The 23,316-nt window shown below is 36.3% G+C and overlaps 1 protein-coding gene across 2 annotated transcripts; it reads right to left on the bottom strand.

Moving 5' to 3' along the window:
- Nucleotides 1-11,622: 11,622 nt before the first annotated feature.
- LOC132603529 (uncharacterized) lies at nt 11,623-22,085 on the bottom strand. 2 transcript variants are annotated; one of them, XM_060316635.1, is made up of 6 exons: nt 21,425-22,085; nt 19,260-19,360; nt 18,471-18,568; nt 13,950-14,149; nt 12,799-12,846; nt 11,623-12,023 (listed from the first exon to the last, which is right to left on the bottom strand). In XM_060316635.1, the coding sequence occupies exons 1-5, from the start codon at nt 21,897-21,899 to the stop codon at nt 12,803-12,805; spliced, it is 918 nt and encodes a 305-aa protein (XP_060172618.1). In that variant the 5' UTR covers nt 21,900-22,085; the 3' UTR covers nt 11,623-12,023; nt 12,799-12,802. The 2 variants fall into 2 exon arrangements, with proteins under 2 accessions (XP_060172618.1, XP_060172616.1); XM_060316633.1 differs by having other exon boundaries at nt 11,623-12,016; nt 21,425-22,083.
- Nucleotides 22,086-23,316: the final 1,231 nt, after the last annotated feature.

The raw sequence follows: 23,316 nt of genomic DNA, 5'->3' as shown, positions 1-23,316 counted from the left end.
TAATGTGATCAAAATAGTAGTCCAGATGTTTTCTGAGAAAATCGGACAGAATTAAGGTAATTAAGATCATACAGCAGGTATCGGGCCTCGTGGGCCCGCCTTGGGTCAACTCGAGGCGACATATGTAAATTACCGATAATATACCTTATGAGGTCATCCATAATCATCTGGAAGTGTTCCGACTCCGTTTGGGAAGGTTTCGTGCAAAAGTTCACTTTGAAGGCATTTTATAAGAAAAGGGTTTCAATTGTACTGAAGGAATTGGAGCGGATTTCCGTCTCGAATTCCGAGGAACGGAGTCATACTTAAGGCTCGCGGCCGAGCCTATCACATCCAGAACATGCCTAAGAATAAAGGGAAAGGCCTTACATACCTCGATTGCGCCTTACGCTCGCTTGGCTTCCACTCCAATCTCGTCAAAAATCTAGAAATGGTCAAGTTTACCAATTGTTAATTTCAAACTTTTCAATAATCCAAACTTGTTACATACTTGCCTACCGAAATTTCGGCAGCATTTCCCCTATATATATATCATCCCCGAGACTTAGCTCGGCTTAATATATCAACACAGCAACCCAGAAACAACATCAATGACAACAACATATATCACAAAATACAAGGTATGGCATAACTAGCCATCTTTCCGACATAACGAAACATCTCTCATTTCAACCTTACACTTCCAAACCAACCCTACCATTTTCATATTCAACACTTATCAAGATCATTACAACATATTTCGGAGGCATATCATACCATTTTCACAAGATATACATAAGATATACGCAATATACAAGTTTCCTACCAAGGGCATATTTCACACACAACTTCCAATCTTTTAGTATAAACATCCATAACATATTCTTACCTTCCAACTTCATCAATGATAACCATAATTCGCATCTTCCTACTTTCACTTCCACATTTACATAATTATAATAAACTTGCATGTTTTCCTACTACAACTTAATAACCATTTTTCCATAACAACAAAAACCATTACTCTTTCATTCACTTCACAATTAACACAATTAACATACTAACAAAATTTAGTTCACATTCCATAATCAACATAATACCACACGGCCACACCTTACTTTTCCGACTTCCACTAAATTCTTTCAACTTTCAATTCCAATACAAATTCCACCATAACCACAACTAGATTACAACATAAAAATTCAACTCATTATATCCATAAATTAACATACATACACGACCACTTTCATACAAACACACCCACTTTGCAAACTTCCATATTTTCGTAAACTCTACTCATTTCTACATATCACAACATCAACCAAACCTCATAACATAAGAAAATGAATTGATTCTTACCTTTCCTTCAAGTTCTTCACTTGCTACAAAAATCACTTTCTTGCCAAGATACTTATACCACCTTGTAGAGGACCTTGCACTTAGTAGTATTACACCAAAATTACAATTTTTGGGTTCAAGATTGAAGGGCTAGAATTTTTCTTTTTCTTTTTCTTTTTCTTTCCCTCTTTCTCCTCTCACCCGAAATGCTCCTCTTCTTTCTTTTGTTCTTGGTTTTTCTTGTTTGTTCTTGAATGTTCTAAGGATATGGACAATTATATAATGTCACATGGAAATTAATTAATCCATGGGCTTGGATCCTTGTATGGCCGGTTGGGCCTTCCCTTTTGGGCCTTATTTTTTTTTTTTTTTTTGAGCCCAATTGTTGGCTAATTAATTGTAATTCATGGAGCAAATTTCTAAAATTCCAATTTTTGCCCTTGGCCTCCTTTCGTAATTCCACACCAACGTATTCATAGCCGACACATTCATCCCAAGTAAGGTCCAAGTAGGGTCCAAATATGGCCTTATTCATTACAAGTCAAATTATTTCAAATTTTTGAATAAGCAAAAATGCCGGATGTAACAGTAGTCCTTGCCATTGGACCAGTACTTAAGCTACAACCTTATTCCCGCGTTTGACCATCCTTCTTTGTAAGATAGCTTAAGGTTTAGGGCAACTAGGATCAACAATGTCAGCAGCTGGTGGAATAGAAATTTGATCTGGTACTACATAGCATTTCTTAAGCAAGGAGACATGAAATGTAAGATGAATTTTGACTGAAGATGGTAACAAAAGAGTATAGGCCACAGGGCCAACTCTCTTAGTGATTTGGAAAGGACCATAGAACTCAGCAGCAAGTTTATGGTAGGGTTTAGTAGCAACAGACACTTGTCTATAGGGTTGAACCTTGAAATAAACCCATTCCCCAACTTCAAAACTCCTGTCACTTCTACGGGAATCAGCTTGCTGCTTCATTCTCAGTTGAGCTCTCATTAAATGATGCTTCATTAACTGTAAGCTGAATTCAAAGTATTATCCACTTCATCTGAATCAGGCTCATCAAGAAAGTATGGCAAGTCTAAAGGGGAAGGTCTACCATACAAAGCTTCATATGGTGTGGTATGTATAGCATTATAAAATGATGTATTGTACCAGTATTCAACCATAGGAAGAAAATCAGACCAATCAGTAGGTATGAAATGACCATACTTACTCAACCTATCCACAACAACTAAAATAACCTCATGACCTTTGGACTTAGGTAATCCATCAATGAAATCCATGCTAATCTGAGACCAAACCACATCAGAAATGGGCAATGGCTGTAATAATCCTGGATAAGCTGCTAGATCAGCTTTGTTTCTTTGGCATATGCCACACTTCTGCACAAACACTTTGACATCTTTCCTTATTCCCTTCCAGTAAAACAAAGTAAGAACCCTCTTCAATGTTGCCTCTACACTTGAGTGACCACCTTGAGGAGTGCAATGCCATAGTGAAATGATGGAAAATCTCGGTTGTGGTACTCTACCAACCACCAGTTTACCTTTTCTTCATAGCTGATTTTGTACCCATGAAAACTGAGTAGGACCCTGACCAACTTGTAATTGTGCGACAATAGCCTTCAAATCGAAATCTATTGTGTGTTTGTGTGTAACTTTTGCTCCATTAAGAACTTCAGAGCCTTCTGATCAGTTCTTATGATGAATCTGTGGCCAAGCAAATATTGAGACCATTTGGAAACTGCATGAACAATTGCCAGTAATTCTCTATCATAGACAGACATTGCAGCATGTCTATTAGATAAAGTCTTACTAATGAATGCAATAGGGTGCCCTTCTTGCATCAATACAACACCTATACCAAAACCACTAGAATCAGTTTCCAATACAAAAGTTTTATTAACATCAGTTAGGGCTAGAACAGAAGCCTTAGTTATGTTGACACCCAATTTTGTCCCGCCTCTCCTCCGAAATACCTATTTACGCTTCTAATATTTTTGGCAAATTAAAAAATACATTCATATTTTACTATAATTATTAGCCCCTTATCAATACCGGCGTTTCATTATTCTATTACAGTTACTAGCTATTATTATTATTATTATTATTATTATTATTATTATTATTATTATTATTATTATTATTATTATTATTATTATGTTACCAGTACTATTATAATTCATATTTTCTTTTGTCATTTCAGCACTTTTTTACCCGCTTATGCACACACATCACATTTATCTTCGCATAATTAAATAATAGTGTTTATTTACTGTGGACTTTTGAAATATTATTGCACGGCTATTACGACGGCATATAATTTTATTATCTGAGCATTAATAATTGCATATTTTATATTAAGAAATATTTTAACACACTTTAGTATAGAGTTATTTAAATAGGTCTTTTATTTAAATGTAGTAGCCCAATATTTTAAAACAACCAGCCCAAATCAGTTAACCCATTATTTTCATCCGCCCAGCCCACATTTTCAGCCAATTCAGCCCAAAAGAAAATTGACCCAATCCATTAACCCACGACCCGGCCCAATTCTCATTTAACAAAGGAAACCCTAAAAGGGTTTCCCTCATTTTCCTCAGCCACGCCGCACACCCCCGCTCCGTTCTCTCTCGTCTCTCCCTCTTTCATCGCCATCCACCACGCCGCACACCTCACGCCCACTTCCCTCTGTCCCCCACGCTCCTCTGTCGCCTCCACTCCTCGTTGTCCCCCGCTGTCTCTCTCTTTCTTCAACACAAAAGCTAAAAAACAATAGACCTATAAATGGTTGTGAGTGGAATCGAAAAAGAACAAGCCTTGGAATCGCAGAAATCCCCTAAGAATCAAAGTTCTTGAATCACCAAATTTCCCTTGAAAATACAAGTCTTTAATTGTTCCAGTTCCCCTTTAAAACATCGGCTTTTAATTTGCTCGATATCGTCACAAAATATTAGATCCTGTTCTGTTTTTGCTGTGGGTGTTCATTCGAATCCAAGCATACGCAAGTTCGAATTTCAAAGTGTTTCAAAGTAGATCGAAGGCTCGAGGCCTCAGCTCGCTGCACCCGAAGAAGGTAATTTCCCTTTCCCTTTTATTTCGCATTCTACGTGTTTAACTTATGGAAATTGGTTGCTTTTTGTTGTTGTTTTGATTAGCTTATCATGTTTAGATTATGTTGGTTGGTTTCATGTTTTGTTAAAGTTTATTAGGCACAATTTGTTAGAGACTAGTCCCCTGTTTGTTCAGTCTCTTTTCTGGTAGTTACTTGCTTATTTTGGTTCAGTTTAATATGTTTTAGTTTGGCTGCATTTTGTTGTTGTTCAGTAGATTTAAGGCGTTTAGTTTGTTTAGCATGACTGGTTGTTAACCTGGTCTGTTTTAAGCATGTCTTTGGTCATTATACGAGTATGACTTGTCCAGTTTAAACGCGCGTCTTGTGTTAATATACCACCATGGTAAGAATAGTTAGTTGTTATTACGTAGTAAGGTCTAGGCATGTTTGGATTCAGTTTGGTTAAGTATGATAGCTTAATCAACATGTTTTTATCTTGCTGCGTATTTGAGTAAATGGTTATAGGACATAAGAAATAAACCTGTTTCAAGCTTATGTGTAAATTTTGTTAACCTGAGAATTCGGAGTATATGTATGAATTATAGAATATGGTATAATGAATTAGTCCTCTGTATTTGAACCTGGAATCCTATCTCTGCGTCTGTTAAGTATGTCCATTTGCAAACATGAATCTCCTTGTCGAACACCAGTGCTGTGTATGAATCTGTGTCGAGTTAACTGATCCAGTCAAGCTTATCTTGCCTTAATTCAGTTTGTTAATTTGAAACTACCTTGCATAAGTTTGGATAGTTGAGTTGAAAATGATAGCATGGTCTTTCGTCATTCATATATGTTATGTGTCCTGTGTTGACGCGTTTCTTGAATCAGATAAGAGCATGTCATTAAATCTGCCATGGCTGGAATGTTTATCTTCTGTTATGAGATTAGCTTGGGGAATGCCAATGAACAAATGCTTAGGGTTCAAATTGATTGATTATTTACTATTGTATTCTAGACATTTTGAATCTTAAGAACAGCCGACCTTGACTTAAATAATTCTATAAACTGTGTGGACTGTGATTCGAATTAGTTAATGAATGCTGGAAATGTCATGTTTTGGTTCAAAGATGCGTATGTCCTGTATGGTTTGCGCTTTTGTTGGAATATCCCATGACATATTAAGTGTTGTGTTCAAATAATGCATTACGTTGACTGAAATTAGAACTGGTACTGCTGGGCTGAAAAATCTGTACTTTGGAGAGGAAAAGATAATTACCCTTTGTAGTTTAATCGAGCAGAATTGCTAGATATTGGCAGGAATGATATTGTGCTGCAATTATTAGTGCTTTGCCTTGTTAATACAAAGAATATGAACTGGAAACGTGACTGAATACCATGAATATCCCTCCTGAATTCAGTAGATATGTGTATGCCATGTTTAGGCTTGATATGTGTTGTACGTTGCCAGTGTACTTAATCTATATTCCGAGCATCTTCACGTGAATGAATATGTATTAGCAGGTCCTGTGTGTAGTCTATATTATCATTTGGTGTTGTTTAAATTCTGTGCGTTGCTGCAAGTATATTTCAGTTGGTTATGTATATTTACGTATATTACCGGTATAACTCTATTTAAAACAGCTATGAATGTGTATACATGAAGTATACTTAAATATACATAGTATATACACAATCTGCTGATTTGTTTTGAGTTTATATTTCATATGTTTAACATTATTTATTGATCGTATACTAATTCTTTCCTTTCATTTTATGCATGATCACTGCATACGAGTCCGAGAGACTCGTTCTTCTTCCGCATTCAATGTTGGGCTAGAGCCCAACGAAACTCTCTTATCGAGTCAGCCCCATTAGTTGCGTAAAATAATTTTGGGCCGAGGCCCATACGGCAGCAACAGTCTATAGCGAAAAAAAAATTGTTGGGCCAAAGCCCAATAGCAGCAGTGATCGCCACAGCTTTAAGAATGGGCTGAGCCCGTTCCCAATTGCAGCAGTTTTTTTTTAGAATGGGCTGAGCCCATTTAAATTACATCTACTCCTCTATTTTTACTGTTGTGCATTTAATTTGTATGGCATGATTAACTCTTTATTTTGTTTTGTTTTCTTAACTTAGATGAATTCTAGTAAATTTAGTGAGGTTTAGTGTTAATCATGGATAGTTAATTTAAGAGAAACTAACAATTAATTCCATAAGTTTTATTCCCTTCTTTTCATGTTAAAACTATTCATAATGTCTAATATTTATTTTATTTGGAATAATCGATTTGCAAAATGGCATGACTATATATTTAAGTAAAGGGAATCATATTTTATTCTTATTATCATATACATTTTCAAACGTCACTAATACGCAAGTATAAACTCAAGGATATTTTATAAATGACTCTTCAAGTTCGAATCAATCACGCATATTTTCAGCTAAGCATAGTTATCATAGTTAATAAAAAATGATAAAGAAAACTCACTTCCTTTTGAATCCTATTAATAAGCTTAGATTTTTCTACATTGCTATATTCAAATAATATAATTTATCCAAAGTTCAAAATTGCTAAATCTCTTCTCAACAGCTATTATTTATGGGCAAATTATCATATTTCATACAAGTCTTATCTTGAATAGCATTTACTATATTTTCATATAAAGGCTTAGCAACATTTAAGATTTATTTTAAATAGCATTTAAAATCCTCTTTTATGCGAGCTATTATATTTTCTACAAGTATTATTTTAAACAGCATTATTATTGCTTTCATTTAAAGTCTAAGCAACATTTATAAGTCTTATTTTAAAGTAGCGTTTAAAGTCCTCTTTTGTGTAAATTATTTTATTTCCCGTAAATCTTAACTAACATTACTTTCCTTTAAAACCTCAGCAATACTTGTAAGTCATTTTTAAAATTTAACCACTATATCTAGCCCTAATTAATTAACCTAAGTTTGGCCGGATAACCGTAGTTAACGGATTCTAAAGGATGCCTAACCCCTTCCCTTTAGGATAATATAGAACCCTTACCTAGAATCACACTGATTAAGCAGACTATTAACGGAGGTTTAGTTAGCTTTACCTTAGTTAATAAATTAGGTGTCCTAATTTACCGTTAAATTAATTAGGTGGCGACTCCTTAAAATAAACAAAAAATAGAAATCTCCAATATGTTGTACTCTAAATTAACCCGGTTAAAATGGGGTATGACAAGTTAGTGCTTCTTTCAACTTCTCAAATGCAGAAGTAGCAAGAGTGGAACATTTAAAACTATCTTTCTTTAAAAGATCAGTTAATGGTTTGCTAATAATCCCAAATCCTTGAATAAAGCTCATGTAGTAACCAGTGAGACCAATAAATCCTCTCAGTTGCTTAACAGTAGAATGTAAGGGCCAGTTCTGAACAACACTAATCTTCTGAGGATCAATAGAAACTCCATCCTTTGTGATAAAATGGCCTAAGTATTCAATCCTTGCTATTCCAAAGAAATATTTACTCTCCTTGGCTAGAAGCTGATGTTTCTTCATCTCAACAAAAATACTTCTAAGATGTAACACATGATCCTCTACTGTTTTAATGTAAATCAGTATGTCATCAAAAAATACAAGCACTGATTTCCTCAAAAACTTCTAAAAGACAGTATTCATCAAGCCTTGAAAAATAGCTGGTGCATTAGACATACCAAGTACTGAATGAGTTCTGAATGCAGTTTTGGGAATGTCTTCTTCAGCCATCCTTAGTTGATGATATCCAGCTCTTAAGTCAATTTTTGAAAAGATTATAGAACCTCCAAGTTCATCTAGTAGTTATTCTACAATGGGGATAGGGAATTTATTCTTAACAGTGTGCTTGTAAAGATCCTTATAGTCTACACACATCTCCAAGTCCCATCTTTCTTACCAACTAGTACCACTGGTGATACAAAGGGGCTGCAACTTGGTTGAACAATACCTTGTTCCAACATTTGCTGCACCAAATTCTCAATAATGTCCTTCTTAACAGAATGATATCTATAAGGTCTCTTGTTTATAGGCTCAGTACCATTATGCAACACAATTCTATGGTTAAATACTCCTCTAGATGGTGGCAACTGAGTTGATTCTGCAAATAATTCCCTAAATTCATGTATGACTACCAAGATTCTAGGATCTGTATTTGCCTCTTATTTAGTCTCCAAAGCATACAATTCAGTACACATAGTAGGAAATACTTGAATCGTGCATAGCTGAGACTGATTACCTGAGTGTTTTCTCCAATTTGCCAGCATTAGCAGAAGTGATTTGTTTCCCTGCACCTCTAAGTAAATGATTCTTCCCTTTGTACCAAAACTCCATAGTTAACTTGTTGAAATTCATCTTGATATCACCCAAAGTTAATAGCCATTGGACCCCTAGAACAACTTCACAAAACCCAATGGTAATAGTAAGAAATCAACAGCAAATTCACCTCCTTACAGCGACCATGTGACATGGCACACATTATCCACTCTGATCATATTACCATTTGCTGCAGTAACCATTTGAGGTGTCGTTGACTTGGTAGCACATCCTAGTCTTTGCTAACTCAGGATCCATGAAATTATGTGAACTGCCAGTGTCAACTAAAATATTCAGAGATTTCTGGGAGTGATAACCTGTCACTCTAAAAGTTCTGAAACCTAGTGACCCATTCAATGCATGAATAGAAATCTCCATCTGCTCTAAAGGTTGATTCACTTCTACTATCTTCATTCCTACTCCATCCATTAATTCCCTTTCATGTTGAGTGAGTTCTTCCTCCAATTCCTCTACTTCTAGCAAGTAAAGTTGTTTGTTTTTACACTTATGGCCTGGAGCATATTTTTCTAGACAAAAATAACACAACCCTTGTGCTTTCTTATCATTCATTTTTTCTATGCTAAGCCTCCTTCTGGTGAATCCTTTATTGCTTACAAAACCTTTAACTGCAGGCGTTGACAGCAATGGTTTACTTTGGAATTTCTTATCACTATTTCTCTTATAACTAGGTGCAGAGTTTGCTGTTGGGATTGAAAATTGTTTATAGACCTTAGCCTGAGCAGTTAAGAACGCTTCTTGCATCCTAGCAAATCTGTATAATTGAGATAAGGTAGTTGTATTTGTCAATTTCACAACAAGGTTCAGCTTATCTTTAAGGCCTCCAATAAAGCAACTGATTGCATTTTCTTGAGAAAGATTTACCCTAGTCAATTTACTTTCAAAAATTGCTTGGTAATCCTTCACAGAACCAGTTTGCCTTATTTTCTTAATCTCTTCCATTGGATCATCATAATCAGCCCTAAACCTTTCATAGTGCCATAACATGTTCATTCCAAGTGGAAGGAGAAGTATATTGCCTGTACCTCATAAAAAATTGATGCCACTGTATTTCCTCATCCTCCATATGTATTGCAGCCAATCCTACTCTCTTGTCCATAGTAATGTTGTCAAAATCAAAGAATTGATCAACTTTGAACAACCAAGATCTCAAATCTTCACCATTGAATTTAGGAAAATTTAACCTTGAATACCTAGATATCCCTTGATGATTCTCGTAATTCATAGTTGTTTTTTCTCTAACTTCTTCTTCAGTAACCGGTCTCTCTCTTGACATTCTTTCTCTTGAATTTCCAACCCCATTAATCCCAGGTGAAGCATCTTCTCTATTTCCTTCAATATGATCATTCAACTGGGCAATAGTTTGGTCCAATCTCTTCAATGATGCAACTTCACCATTGAGGGCTCCAATATCTTAAACCAGTTTCTGCAACAATTCTTGTACATCACCACCTTCTAGTTCAGAATCAGTGGAGGTTTGATCCCCATTTGACCTAGTTCCTTTAGCCATTTATGCCGAGAATCCAACTGCTGTAATACCTATGTTAATAGAATTGCAAAGCTCAATAAAACTCGAGGAATTCTGCGCTAATTCAGGAATTATTCAGAGATAATTCGAGTAAACTAGCTATAGAAATGAAAGGAATGAAATGGCATAGAAATAGAGTAGAGTGATAATTGTATTGTATTTTCATAGATGTCTCTAATAAAATGTATTACAAGTATTTATAGTAAAGGAATCAATGAGCTAACGATTGATTACAACTCTCTACCAGTCATTTGACTGAATTACCCAACTAACTAATTCCTAACAACCTGCTGACATGGCTAACTAACTAATGGAAACAGTTAACTAACTTTGTGACTTCAACTGCTAACTAACTTTATGACTTCAACTGTTATAGACTAATTCACGTATCAGACTACGAGAAGGTAATATCATATGCCACTTAAAATGATAAGATGATTCTACTTCCCCCCCCCCCCCCCCCCCCCCCCCCCCAAAAAAAATCATTGTGCCAAATTTCAAACTCAAATTACTAACCCTGACACTTCTAAGATTTTCCCCTCACTAGTCATGAACCCAAATACTAAGATGTAGAAATTAAGATGAGCTTCTTGTTAGTCAGCCAAATAGACCTACAAGGTTCACCTGATAAAAGAAAAGCAGCTAAAGGTCTAAAAATATTAGACGTTTAGCAAAATTACAACTCAGAAAAACTTAACATAGTGTCCGTTGTCTGCTTCTCGATATTATTTTATAAATTGTCACGTCTTATCTATCCTTGCTCAAACCATGAACCCACCCAGTGAATTCTCTTAAGAAATTGACTCGTAGTGAACTATATTCAATCTTTGCAAATTTTATAATCCTTTAAACTGTTTTTAACATTCCAGCCTTATTCCAATTATTTCCTTTTGTCTGCAACAATATTATAGGTCCAGTTGTTGAGAAATTTTGCTTTGAAAACTTTTCTTGTGAGCAAGTTTTATTGAAAATGGCCTCTCTACCCCACAAAGGGTAAGCTTGCATACATCCTACCTCTTCAAACCTTACTTGTAGGATTACACTACGTATGTTGTTAGAGAAATTTATTCTGTGTGAGTTATTAGTCAGTTGTGTGAGGCCTTCTCCTTTGTATGACAAGTGCGGGACCCACAGGTATACTCACTCTTTCACTCCCTATAGAACTTCTCACCCGTAGTTGCTCAGTCCATGTACATCCACTTTTCTTGTTCCTCCAAAGCACACCTCTGCGGCTTCCCAAACTTCTTCATCGCCACCATCTCCCTGCTTTCCATATCTATTTAAATTTGCATAATGGACAGTTGGAGAATCTAAACGTTATGAGAGAAAAACTAAGGATGGTCTTGTCAAATGAGTTTTCGGAAGAATTGAAAACACGAAATGTGAATGAGCAAATCTCGTCCAAGGACATTGAGAGCAAAATAACAGTAAAGGTTCTTGGGATAGGGATGCTAGTACAGCATAAAGACAAAAGAAAATAACAATAAATTCAAATTTACAGTTCCAAGATACCATCCTATACTATTTGACCTCCATTTCCCATCTTCTCTTTTGTATCTCCAGTAAAGAATATAACACAAAATAAAGAACAATAAAATGCAGAACTCCACAGTCGAAGGATGGGGGTGAACGGAATATGGTGAGTATTGACTAACTGGTGTAGCTGGCTTTATCATGCTATCCCATAGGAATACCTCATCCAGAAGGACTTCATGCCCAAACTTTCCGAGCAGAAGGCAGCCATTGCTATGCACTTACTCCCAGCATTGAGAGTTTCCTGCAGACTTGTCTAAGTTAGCAGAACTATCACATACACAAGTAATGCCTAGAACCCACTCTAGAAACCATAAGACCTTTGACTTGCGAAAATTATTTGGGGAAATCGTTCTTTTTCTTTTTCTCAATAAAGGAAATCTTTGAGAGAATATTTTGATTAATATGCTTTATTCTTCAAATTATGGAAAAAAAAATTGAGTGACTAATAGCATTTTGATCATATGGATATTTAGTCTCATACTTCCAAATGATGCCACATGTGCATTGCGCATAGATGCACCCATATTTTTGAGTGACTAATAGCATTTTGCTCATATCATATGGATATTTAGTCTCATACTTCCAAATGATGCCCACATATGCATTGCGCATAGATGCACCGATATTTTTTGAGTGACTAATAGCATTTTGATCATATCACATGGATATTTGGTCTCATACTTCCAAATGATGGCCACATATGCATTGCGCATAGATGCACCCATATCATAGAGGGAAAGCTCAAAGATAGCAGCAAGAGTCCACCCTGAGCTGTGGTGCAACCCCCCTGCCCCTCCCAACCTTCTCAACTAACATAAATACACAGAGGGCTAGGTTATCCACTACATAGATTGTCCGCCTTTAGTATTTGTTTTACATACTAAAAGTTCCCTACACCCTACCATTAGAAAGTGTTAAAGTTGCTGACTTATGGCTCAACTTTCAACTTATGTTATTTGAGGGGGGGAAACAAATAAGTCACTGGTAAAGTATTTGTTCTAAAACAGATTAAATAAGACTCACCAATCTATATCTTGTCAAAGTCATCATCGAAGGCATCATCCCCATCATCTGACAAATGAAACAGATAGTCAATGTGCTGCAACTTGATCATTCAGAATTTCTGGTAAGTTTAATTTCCCCAACCAAAAATTCAGATTCATCAACAGCAACAAGAAAAGCAAATCTAAAAATGAACGACATATTCAATCTTGAAAAACACATGAAATATAAAATAAAACAGAAGTTATAATGAGACTCATAAAGTTAGTGTGTACATTACTTCTAAAACAAAGAAATAAGACCAGTTTTTGGTGGTTAATAGTGTGGACATTTTAAGCTTCTGCAAAGAAAAATGGAGATGTCTCATGTGATTGCTAATGCTATGTGGACATTTGACATAATTTATTGTGGTGAACGTTATTTTTCTTTTATCAGGAAGCATGGGCTCGGGGTTATCAACCACGGTGAACGTTATTTGGTGAAAAGAAGTCGTGCTTGAAACGAAAGATGCACAAAAACATTAGTGAATGAGAAGGAAGTGTTTAAGTTTTATGCTCTTGATTGGGTTTTCTGAAATTGTCTTGCAGATCTTTGTGCATATGTGTATGCATATAGTACTACTTATTCTAAGTACTATTTGAAGAACATAAAACTTGAATGATGACAAGCAGAGATGGTAATTGCAGATCCAGGACAACTAAAGATAACTGCATCGCTTTCTAGAATTATTTTCTTAATCCATGATGGCAACAGATTACGGTCACAATCTTGAGTGGAGTGGACACATAAACTGTATGCAAAGTTGCAAACTAAAATTTAGCAAGAAACAGAGGAACATTTACAACCATTATTACTATTATCTTTTTTATCAGAATATTAACATTATTATTTTGAAAAGGTAAGGTTTCAAAAAGTTTGTATCAATCCAATAATGCCTTGTACTAAAAAGGGAAAATGACACCTAGATAATATATTACAAAGGACTGAAGTTGGTATGTTCAGTCTAATCTTACTTCTTATTTGTTTCCTTTTGATTTCCTTTCGTTAGAAAACTGACACATGCAAAGAGCAGGGAAAGAAAGATTGACTACAAAACTATATCTTTCCTGAATTAAGCAAATAAGGAAAGAACAATCCATTGTTGGAAAATAGTTGAAGTGTAAATAGAGAACCTGGTCCATCATCGCTGTCTTCTCCAAGGAGAAAAACATCCAAATCCTGGTCTGATGAGGTTGCCTTCTTATTTTTCTGGGCTGCTGCCTCAACTACTGGTTTAGAAGTTGTTCCAGCTGATGAAACTTCCTTCTCACTCTCAACTTGTGCCTTTTCAACAGATTTTTTTTCAGCCTCTTCCATGTATTTCCTTTCGTACCTAATTCAGATGTAACCTAAATTAGTGAAGCTATCACTACTATATATGGGGTAAATCCAAGAAAGCATACTTGTACTGAGAAGAAATTGAGGTTTGTCGCACCCAGGAGTGTGTCCTAGTAGTCAATGAAGTGGGTTGAGAACCATGAGGTCTCAAGTTCAACTCTCAGTGGAGACTGGTAGAGGCAAATCTAGAATTTTTAGAGCATGAGTGCACCACTAAAAAGGGACCAAAAACAAAAAGGTATTTGATGGGATTCGATCCCTATTCCTTGGACTAAATAACTCAACATTCAACCAAGTGCACTATTCAGCCCTTTTGGAGCATGGGTTCCAACAAATAATATTAGATCAATTCTAAAAAATATGTACATAAAATATCTAATTTTGCCGAGCGATCATGGGTTCACGTGCCCCATTTTTTACACCTAAATTCGCCCCTGCATACTGGAGGAAAAAACACTAGGTGATTTCTTCCAAGCCTTGGTGGACAAAGCTACCCGGTTCTTGAGTCGGTGGGAGGTAGTAGGTATCCCGTGGAATTAATCGAGGTGCGCGTAAGCTGGTCTGGACACCACGATTATAAAAAAACAATTGAGGTCTTAAATATTTAGGCATTTTGAACCAAATACTCTGCCTATTTTACCATGGACCTCACCTTCCTGGAAAGCAGCTATATGCCTCTATTACCTATTTAAAATGTATCACCTTGTTGTTCTTTTATTTGAGAGGCATCGCTCTTAGTTTAAACTTTAAAGCATCCACAAGGTCTTCATTGATGTGTTAACACCACCAATTTGTTGCATCAATAAAGGAATTATCCCTAAATTCATGAATTATTATTATTAATAAGTAACATATATTGAGTAAAAAGGCATTTGAGATAGCGTGAAGTGTCTACACCTGATTACTATAGTTCCCTTTCTAGCTAGGAGACTAAGAGAGTTCATTATGCTTTTCACATCATTGACATTACTCATTTTACACCAAAAACCAAACGGGAAATAAATACAACATACCCAGTGTATCCCACAAGTGGGGTCTGTGGAGGGTAGGATGTATGCAAATCTTACCCCTACCTTTGTGGGGTAGAGAGGTTGTTTCCGATAGACCCTAGGCTCAAAACCAGTGTTGTGAAAGGCGAGAGGCGTGGCGAGGCTGCAGTGCCTTTTATGGCTGTGGCGAGCAGACCTTCAAAAGGCGCGCCAAAGGCGCTAATGGCGCCAAGGCGAGGCGCCCAGTTATGGCGAGGCGAGATGCCTTTTTTTAAAAAAAAAAAAAAGCAATTAAAAGAAGTGGAGGACTTAAATGAAACTTATTTACAAAAGAAAAATAGCAGCTAGGGTTTTTTTTTGCCTTCTCCTCTCTTCTCCTTCAAGGTTTCAGGTACGTCTCTTTCTACTTCTTCTTTTTCGTCAGTTCTTCTTCTTTCTTCTTCTTTCTTCCTCCTGTATTTTCGACTTCTGCTTCTTCTTCTTCTTCTGTTCTTCTTCTTTCTTCTTCTTTTTTTCCGGCGACAACTGCTCTATTTCCGGCCACCTCTGCATTTTTTTTTCCTTCTTCTATTCTCTTCTTCTTTTTCTGTTTTTTTCTCCTCTGTTTTTTTCCCCACTGTTTTTTTCTCCTCTGTTTTTTGCTCTGTTTTTTTCTCTCCTGTTTTTTCCTCTGTTTTTTTTTTCTCTGTTTGGACCAGTGAGGCAGTGGTTGTTTTGCTCCTATTTTTTCTGTTCAATAATTGTTTAACTTTTGTTATACAGTTATAAACAGTAGGTTCAAATTCAATGGAATCGTCGGACGCTAGCAAAAAAGACATAGGTTGGAATTATGGTACCAAAGGCCCAACAAAATTTTTGAATTGAAATATTTGCCAATATGTTATTGCTAGTGAGATTTTGATTATTTACATATGCAATTAAATATTTAATTTTTTGGTATTTATTGGCGCCACACTTCAAAAAGGCGAGCGCCTCGCCGCGCGCCGCGCCTTAAGGCGAGGCAGGCCCTTGTCGCCTTTTGTCACCGCGCGCCGTCCAAAACACTGCTCAAAACAAATGTACCGACGCAGGGTTGAAAGAAAAAAATGAGATAGCAAAATAACAATATACAAAATAAGTGCAGCAACAGATGTTAATACACATTGGAGAAAAAAAAAACTACCAATACCTAAATCATAGTAGTAAAAGTAGGAAACCACTCAACTACCTATTAACCTACTACCTTAATCCTCGACCCCCATATCGTTCTATCTATGGTCATGTCTTCAGTCAGCTGAAGCTGTGACATGTCTGTCTAATCACCTCCCCCAGTTCTTCTTCGGCCTACCTCTACCTCTCCCAACTCCTGCTACAGCCAATCTCTCACACCTTTTCAAATGCGCATTCTCGCACTTCCTTTTCAAATGCGCATTCTCGCACTTCCCCTTCACGTACCCGAACTATCTCAGTCTCGCTTCCCTCATCTTGTCCGCCACGGAAGCCACTCCCACCTTGCCCCATATAACTTCGTTCCTACTCATGTATGCCCACAAATCCATCTGAGCACCTTCATCTCTGCTACTTTCATCTTCTAAACATGGGTGTTCTTGACTCGTCAGTACTCTCCCTCATACAAAAGTGTTGGTCTAACCACCACTCTGTAGAACTTACCTTTAAGCCTTGGCGACACATTCTTATCGTGCAATACCCCACAACCGAGCCTCCATTTCACCCACCCCGCTCCAATACGATATGCAACATCATCGTCAATCGCCCAGTCTCCTTGAATTAAAGACCCAAGATACATGAAGCTTTCTCTCTTGGGTATGACTAGTACACCAATCTTCACTTCTACCTCTGCCTCATGTGTTACGTCGCTGAACTTGCAATCTAGGTACTTTGACTTAGTCCTGCTTAACTTGAAACCTTTAGACTCTAGGGCCTCTCTCCAAACTTCCAGCCTATCGTTAACTCCACCGCGCGTCTTATTAATCAATATTATGTCATCCGTGAATACCATACACCAAAGCACCTCCCTTGAATATATCATGTCAATTCATACATCACTAAGACCAAAGGGAACGGGCTAAGGGTTAATCCCTGGTGCAAACCCCATCACAACCGAGAAGTGTTCTAAGTCACCTCCCACTGTCCTAACCTGGGTTTTGGCTGCTCAGGAAATACATAAGCACTTTAAACTTAGAAATTTCCTCAGCTTTGCTATAAGAAACCCTCTGCTTCGCTCCTTCGACAGGATGCAGCAGATGCAGACTATGTCCCATATCTTGTTTCTCTCCTCAACTGTTCTGGGCATACACCACTTAACTACAAACATAATGAGGAAGAGCTGCCACAGTTGTGAAGCCACTTGCAGTGAATGAATAGCTGGTTAACAAATTTCGTGCCAGCCTCACATAAATGGCATCTATTGCATAATGCGATCCCCCTATTCTGAAAAATTATCTTGTGAGAACAACCCCGTGCATTCAAAGTCCAGCAAATTCATGAATTATCTTTAGAAAGAAAATTTGTTATTCCATTTTAATTACTCGTGCACTAGCCTTTGTTTAGGGTTTTTGGTCAAGGTTGTCTAATCTTATAAGAGATCTTCAACTACCATTAAATGGTTATCTCCTTTTGGATTTTGTGAGTTCACCAGAGAAAGTGCAGAAGGATCACTTGAATGCTCTAGATTGAGTTTTAACAAATCTTTACTTGTGTGGCTTAAGCTCAAGGCAATGATTTCTCAAGATGACATTCCTACATGTCCTGAACCAACAAATAGAATGTGTAGTATGATTAATATATATGGCTTTTGGAGGTGTAAAGCAGTGATTACATTTCGTTCAGATACACCTTCAGATTTACCAAGGAGCTAAGAAGCTTTATTCTCACACTGACATCCTTAGTATTTGTTATCACTGAGACAATCACACCGTCTATCACTATACTGTCTTCTTATGAATGTGCTTCTTATCAGTGAATAAGGAAAATGAAAAGAAACTGGTTAAGAAAAACAATTCAGCTCAGCACATGCCCTTCCATAGCGTCAGACGAAATGAGAATAACACTAGTCTGTAATCGTCAAACAATTAGCCTAGTACATTCCCACTATCGGAACCCTCGGAAAGGCTAAACTCTCTTCTTAATAAACTGTCAAAATCTTCACCGCTTAATCCTGACTAAATTACGTCAGCTCTTTTACAGTGAAACCTGTACCCAATTATAAAGCCAACATGATTCTGCGTAACATCACAACGTACTCCAAAAGTAGTGATAGAATCAGGTAAGTTTGCATAAGAGATTACTATGTGACATGGACTGAAAGATCTCCAGTGAGGTACTTACGGGCCCACATGACTGCTAACCAGAATAAAGTAGATTCTCCAGAACTTCCTCTCCCTCATTATGCGCGGGCATAACTCATATCTTAGCTTTGAAATTTCCTGCAAACACACCATAGTAATGCTCTCACTAACAACAACAAAACATGCGCAGTTTAATCCCCACAAGTAGGGTCTAGGGAGTAATGCTCTTACTAACAATAACAATTTTTCGAAAAGAAAAAAAAAACACTTTTGTTTTCCTTTAACAGACAAAAATCCCACATTCTGAACAGTTTAGTCCCTTTCCATAGACCTCAAGATCAAAAAAGATATGGTTCAGCAGCAAAAATCAGAATAGCATATAACAAACTTCAAACAGGACAGACAGTGGACCTTCTAAACTCAAAACAGCAAATAAAGCAACAAAAGTTGAGACTTTTAAGATTTAGGCTTGATTAAGCATAACTGCATAAGACTGATTTCCTTCTTAACTAATAACTCTGAGCGGGTAACTCTATGTGAATTCCCAAAGAATAACCAGTACCGAGTACAGATAAATGAGAGGAGATACAATAGATTGATGACGAACTTAAAACTAATGTAATTATCTTAATATTGAATTCACCAATATGTTCCGACCTGTATCTTATGAAATGAGACAGATTAGTCCAGAATGGATATAGAAGATTAATATAGCTGACTCCAAGCTGGTTTGGAATTAAGATGTAGTTTATTGATTGACCGACTCTGTGAGCATGATAACAACAAAAGTCATACCCCCTTTTGTTATAAGGAACAACAGAAGTCATACCTTAACAGATGAAAGAACAAATTTTGCGTGTTTTTCCTGAAATTCTGTAAGATCCTGCCGAACATTTGAGACTGTAGGAATATCAGAGATCACTGAATCATCTGCACGCGGAGACATACTTCAATTAAACTAGTTTTTTTTTTTTTTTTTTTTTTTTAAAGAATAGGCGACCGAAAAGAGAGAAACAAAGGAAAGTGTGATTAAGCATGGAAGAATCATTAGAAATTGTAAGGTAAATCACAATCTTTTCTTATAAATAATGGGAAGAACACTGCCTATGAGAGCTTGCTCAAATAGACGGCCCACGGTCCCAAGCGTAGATTAAGAAGGAGGATTTTGGTAGGTTGCTGGTCGCATAAAACAAGTCTATTTATAATAAATCCTCCTGATAGTTTATTGAGTTGGAATTAAACTGGTCCAAATGGAGTGTTTGGATATTAAGGATCCACATAGCCGACTCCAACTAGCTTGGTAAGGAGGCATAATAGAGTAGTTGTTGATAAATGAGGGAAATCACAATCTTTAACAAGTTTGTTGCCAAGAACTACAAATGGCATGCTCTATAAATTAATGCAAGAGATGAGGATCTCAAAAAGATATGGATTCAATTTTATTTACATAGAAATTGTTCTTCGCTATTAGAATTCAAGAAATGAGAACAGCAAATAGTTGCTTCAATATAGTACAACTTTCTTTAGCTAACTGTTAACGCTTCATGATTTTATCTAAATTCTCCCATATCATTCTAACTTTGCAGCTCCTATAAGAGGTGCAACCAACAGTGTCCCAATTGCCATGCTTTGGACTTGGCATGTTCCATTTGCAAATTCTGCATGGTGCTTAATCCAGAAAAAAGCACAATGACATTTATATATCTCATCACTTCCAAGAAGGATGAGGCTGATTAAGCCTATTGCCTGTTTGAACCATTTGAATGTTAAGAAAATCTACAAATGGCATGATAAACAGTGATTCTATAGAATATAAACACAGTTAGGATTTTCCGCCAGTAAGAACACACAATTGGTTGTCAAGACTAGTAGCTGGACCTGGTGAATTGAAAGAAGGTCGTGCATCTATTGTAGATCTAATTTGCGAGGCTGGGTTATAGATGAACCAATGGATTTCTAGGTTAATGCTAATGTACTACCACCTTTGAAAATTAATACTGTCACTCTCACATGCTTCAAATGTTAACTCAACGATCTAATTATAAGCTTCACCTCAAGCTAGAGCGGAATATTATAAAATGTTTTCCTGAACATATTTGGTTTTGCTCTATACACCGTGTCATCATTATGCATGTGTAAAATTATACATGCAGTAATCTCAAATAAATGAAATGAAATGACTGACCGTGACAAATGTAGGGGTTGCTCGAAAGAAAATTTATACATGTAGTAATCTCAAATAAATGAAATGAAACTACCGTAACGAATGTAGAGGTTACTACAAAACAATGTGAACATGTTCTTGTCCGTATAAAACCTTGCATAACTAAATAAATAAACCTGGTTTCTTTAGAGCTTCTAGCAGTTTCTTCTTTGTAGTTCCATATTTACTTCTGCCCTAAAACATTTTATATGTCCAGGACCACAGTAATAGTTCCCCAAATAGCAAAACACAAAAACAACTAGAAAAGAGATCTTCTTTGCATTTCCTACAATCAGAAAAATTAGATTGCAATTGTGACGTAACTAAATGTAATATCCTCAATCTGTTGAATTTCTCTTTTACATTCATCATAGAGAACTCACTGATCCAATTTTCAATCATTTTTACTTCTTTCAGCAATCAAATGAACTCAGAAATTGAAATAATATAGTTGTTCCAGTACAATAAGGGCCGTTTGATAGCTGGTTAGTTATGCAGGTATTAGTAATGCAGGGATTAGTTATGAGAGAATCTATGTATTATTTTATGCAGGGTTTAGTTATTCATGTATTAGTGATTCCATTGTCTATCCTGCATAAATAATGGAGTACATAGATTTCCTAATAACTTATTCATGTATTAGTTATTCCATTTTCTATCCTGCATAAAATTTCCTCATAACTTATACATGTGGGTTTTTAATACATGAATAACAAGACTCCTAACCAGCTACCAAACAACCCCTAAGTAGTACATTTTCACCCCTCATTCAAGTAGAGTAAATTAATTACCTTCAATTGGAAAATCCTTAAAGGTATTAATGGTAATCCCCTTAACGAATTCCCTCAAGTCATCCGTAACTCCAAATTTCTCGAGATCGGCAGGCGTAGGTGCATCCAACGACGCCGTTTGAGGCGCAGATGAAGACGGAATTTGAAACTTGACCTGTTCAGCGCGTTTAAGCGCGTCCATTTTGATCTGATCAGCGCGTTTAGAAGCTTCCGTAACAATTACATCTGCGCGTTTCGAAGCTTCAACGGCTATTTCTTTGGATCGTTTGGAAGCTTCGACGGCAATTTCTTTGGATCGCTTGGAAGCTTCAACGGCGAATTCTTTGGATCTTTTGGAAGCTTCTAGAACGACGTCGGAGAGTTTGGAAGAACCAATGGTTAGTTCTTGTGAACGATTAGCGGCTTCTTTTGTGAATTCCTGGGTTCGTTTTGCTGCTTCTTCTGCGAAATTACGAGCCTTCTGCCAGAAATCCATTTAGACTTTGAGTTGACGAAAGTAACGATTTGGAGATACTGCAAATGGGTTTTAATGAAGAAACAAATGTAAGAGGTTTTTGTTAATTAGAGTTGCATCCAAGAGAAGAGTTCATTGCATTTTCGTTTTTTCTTTCTTCTCCAAATAAGGAAGGAAAGAAGCGAGTAGGAATTTGGTGAGAACCTTTTGGTTTAGAAGCAAGTTATTTTTAGTAATTAGTTTGCAAAAATTAATGCTGTATGTACGGGAATTACAATAGAGGAATTATTAATTTTTATATGATTTCTTATACTAAAAATTATTACATAATGTGCATTTTAAGATACATTTTTTTATATTCTAACAATATGAAATATTGATCTATAGGAAAGGTTATTTTTGTTAGTTAGTAGTTTTAATTTACATAGTGCAAATAACAGCATTCTGTTATGCATAAATAACTAATACATAAAATTCTACATAATTAATGCAGATATTAATCATGCGAAGAAGAAAACATGAAGCAAAATATTATATAAAAAAATACTAATTTTAGGGATAATTTCATAAAGTACCAATGTTAACCATAGAGATGTATCGCATCATCTTGGTTGGAAGTTGTAACAAATTTTTTATAGCGATAGGCCTTCTCGGAGAAAGACGCCTTTTCTCATCCAGTGGAATGACTTAAAGCTCCGCCTTTGTCGGCGACTTGGGTGGTGCATGACTAGCGACTGGAGGTTTATCTACATCCATAGCGGGAGGTTCTGTTGGAGTCCGTCCTTGTGAACCGGCTCTTCCCCTCCCCACCCGTCAATGTGCCTCATGTTGTTGTTGCAACCCCTCACTTCGCATATGGAGACGAACATGTCATAACTTTATGTTCAAGAAATAAAATAAGGGTTATTGTTTTAATCAACATTGTAGCATGATAAGATTTAGAAGTACGAAAACCTTTCTAAAATGTATGTGTGACCCTCGAAGATAAGTACAGACATCTTTGTATCGATTCGTGAGGCTATACTAGACATTGTTTGAAGACTCCAATGAAATTGAAAACACAGAGCTCTGATGCCAAATTTGTCACGATCCAAATTTGACACGTAGATCGCGACAAGGCACCTGACGAGCTACTACCTATAAAGCGAACCTTCTAAGTTATAACATGGATTAATTGAAGAACAAAGAAGAAGAAATTGATGCAAAAGAAATAGATACTCATAATTGTCTCAATACACACACACATATATATATCCTAAGGTTAAGATGAATAATGAAAATGTCATTAAAATATTGAACGACATTTTTGCCCTTTAAGAAAATATTATTCCAATAACAATAATGTACAAATAATAAATACACTTTATAATAAATAGTGTCTTTTTAAGAATAATGTACATAATAGTAAATACATTTCAAAATAAATAAGTGTACTTTT

The sequence above is a fragment of the Lycium barbarum genome, chromosome 7 (genome assembly GCF_019175385.1).
Source record: "Lycium barbarum isolate Lr01 chromosome 7, ASM1917538v2, whole genome shotgun sequence".
Classification (NCBI taxonomy): domain Eukaryota; kingdom Viridiplantae; phylum Streptophyta; class Magnoliopsida; order Solanales; family Solanaceae; genus Lycium; species Lycium barbarum.
Note: the sequence above shows the minus strand (reverse complement) of the source record. Positions and strands in the feature narration are given on the sequence as shown.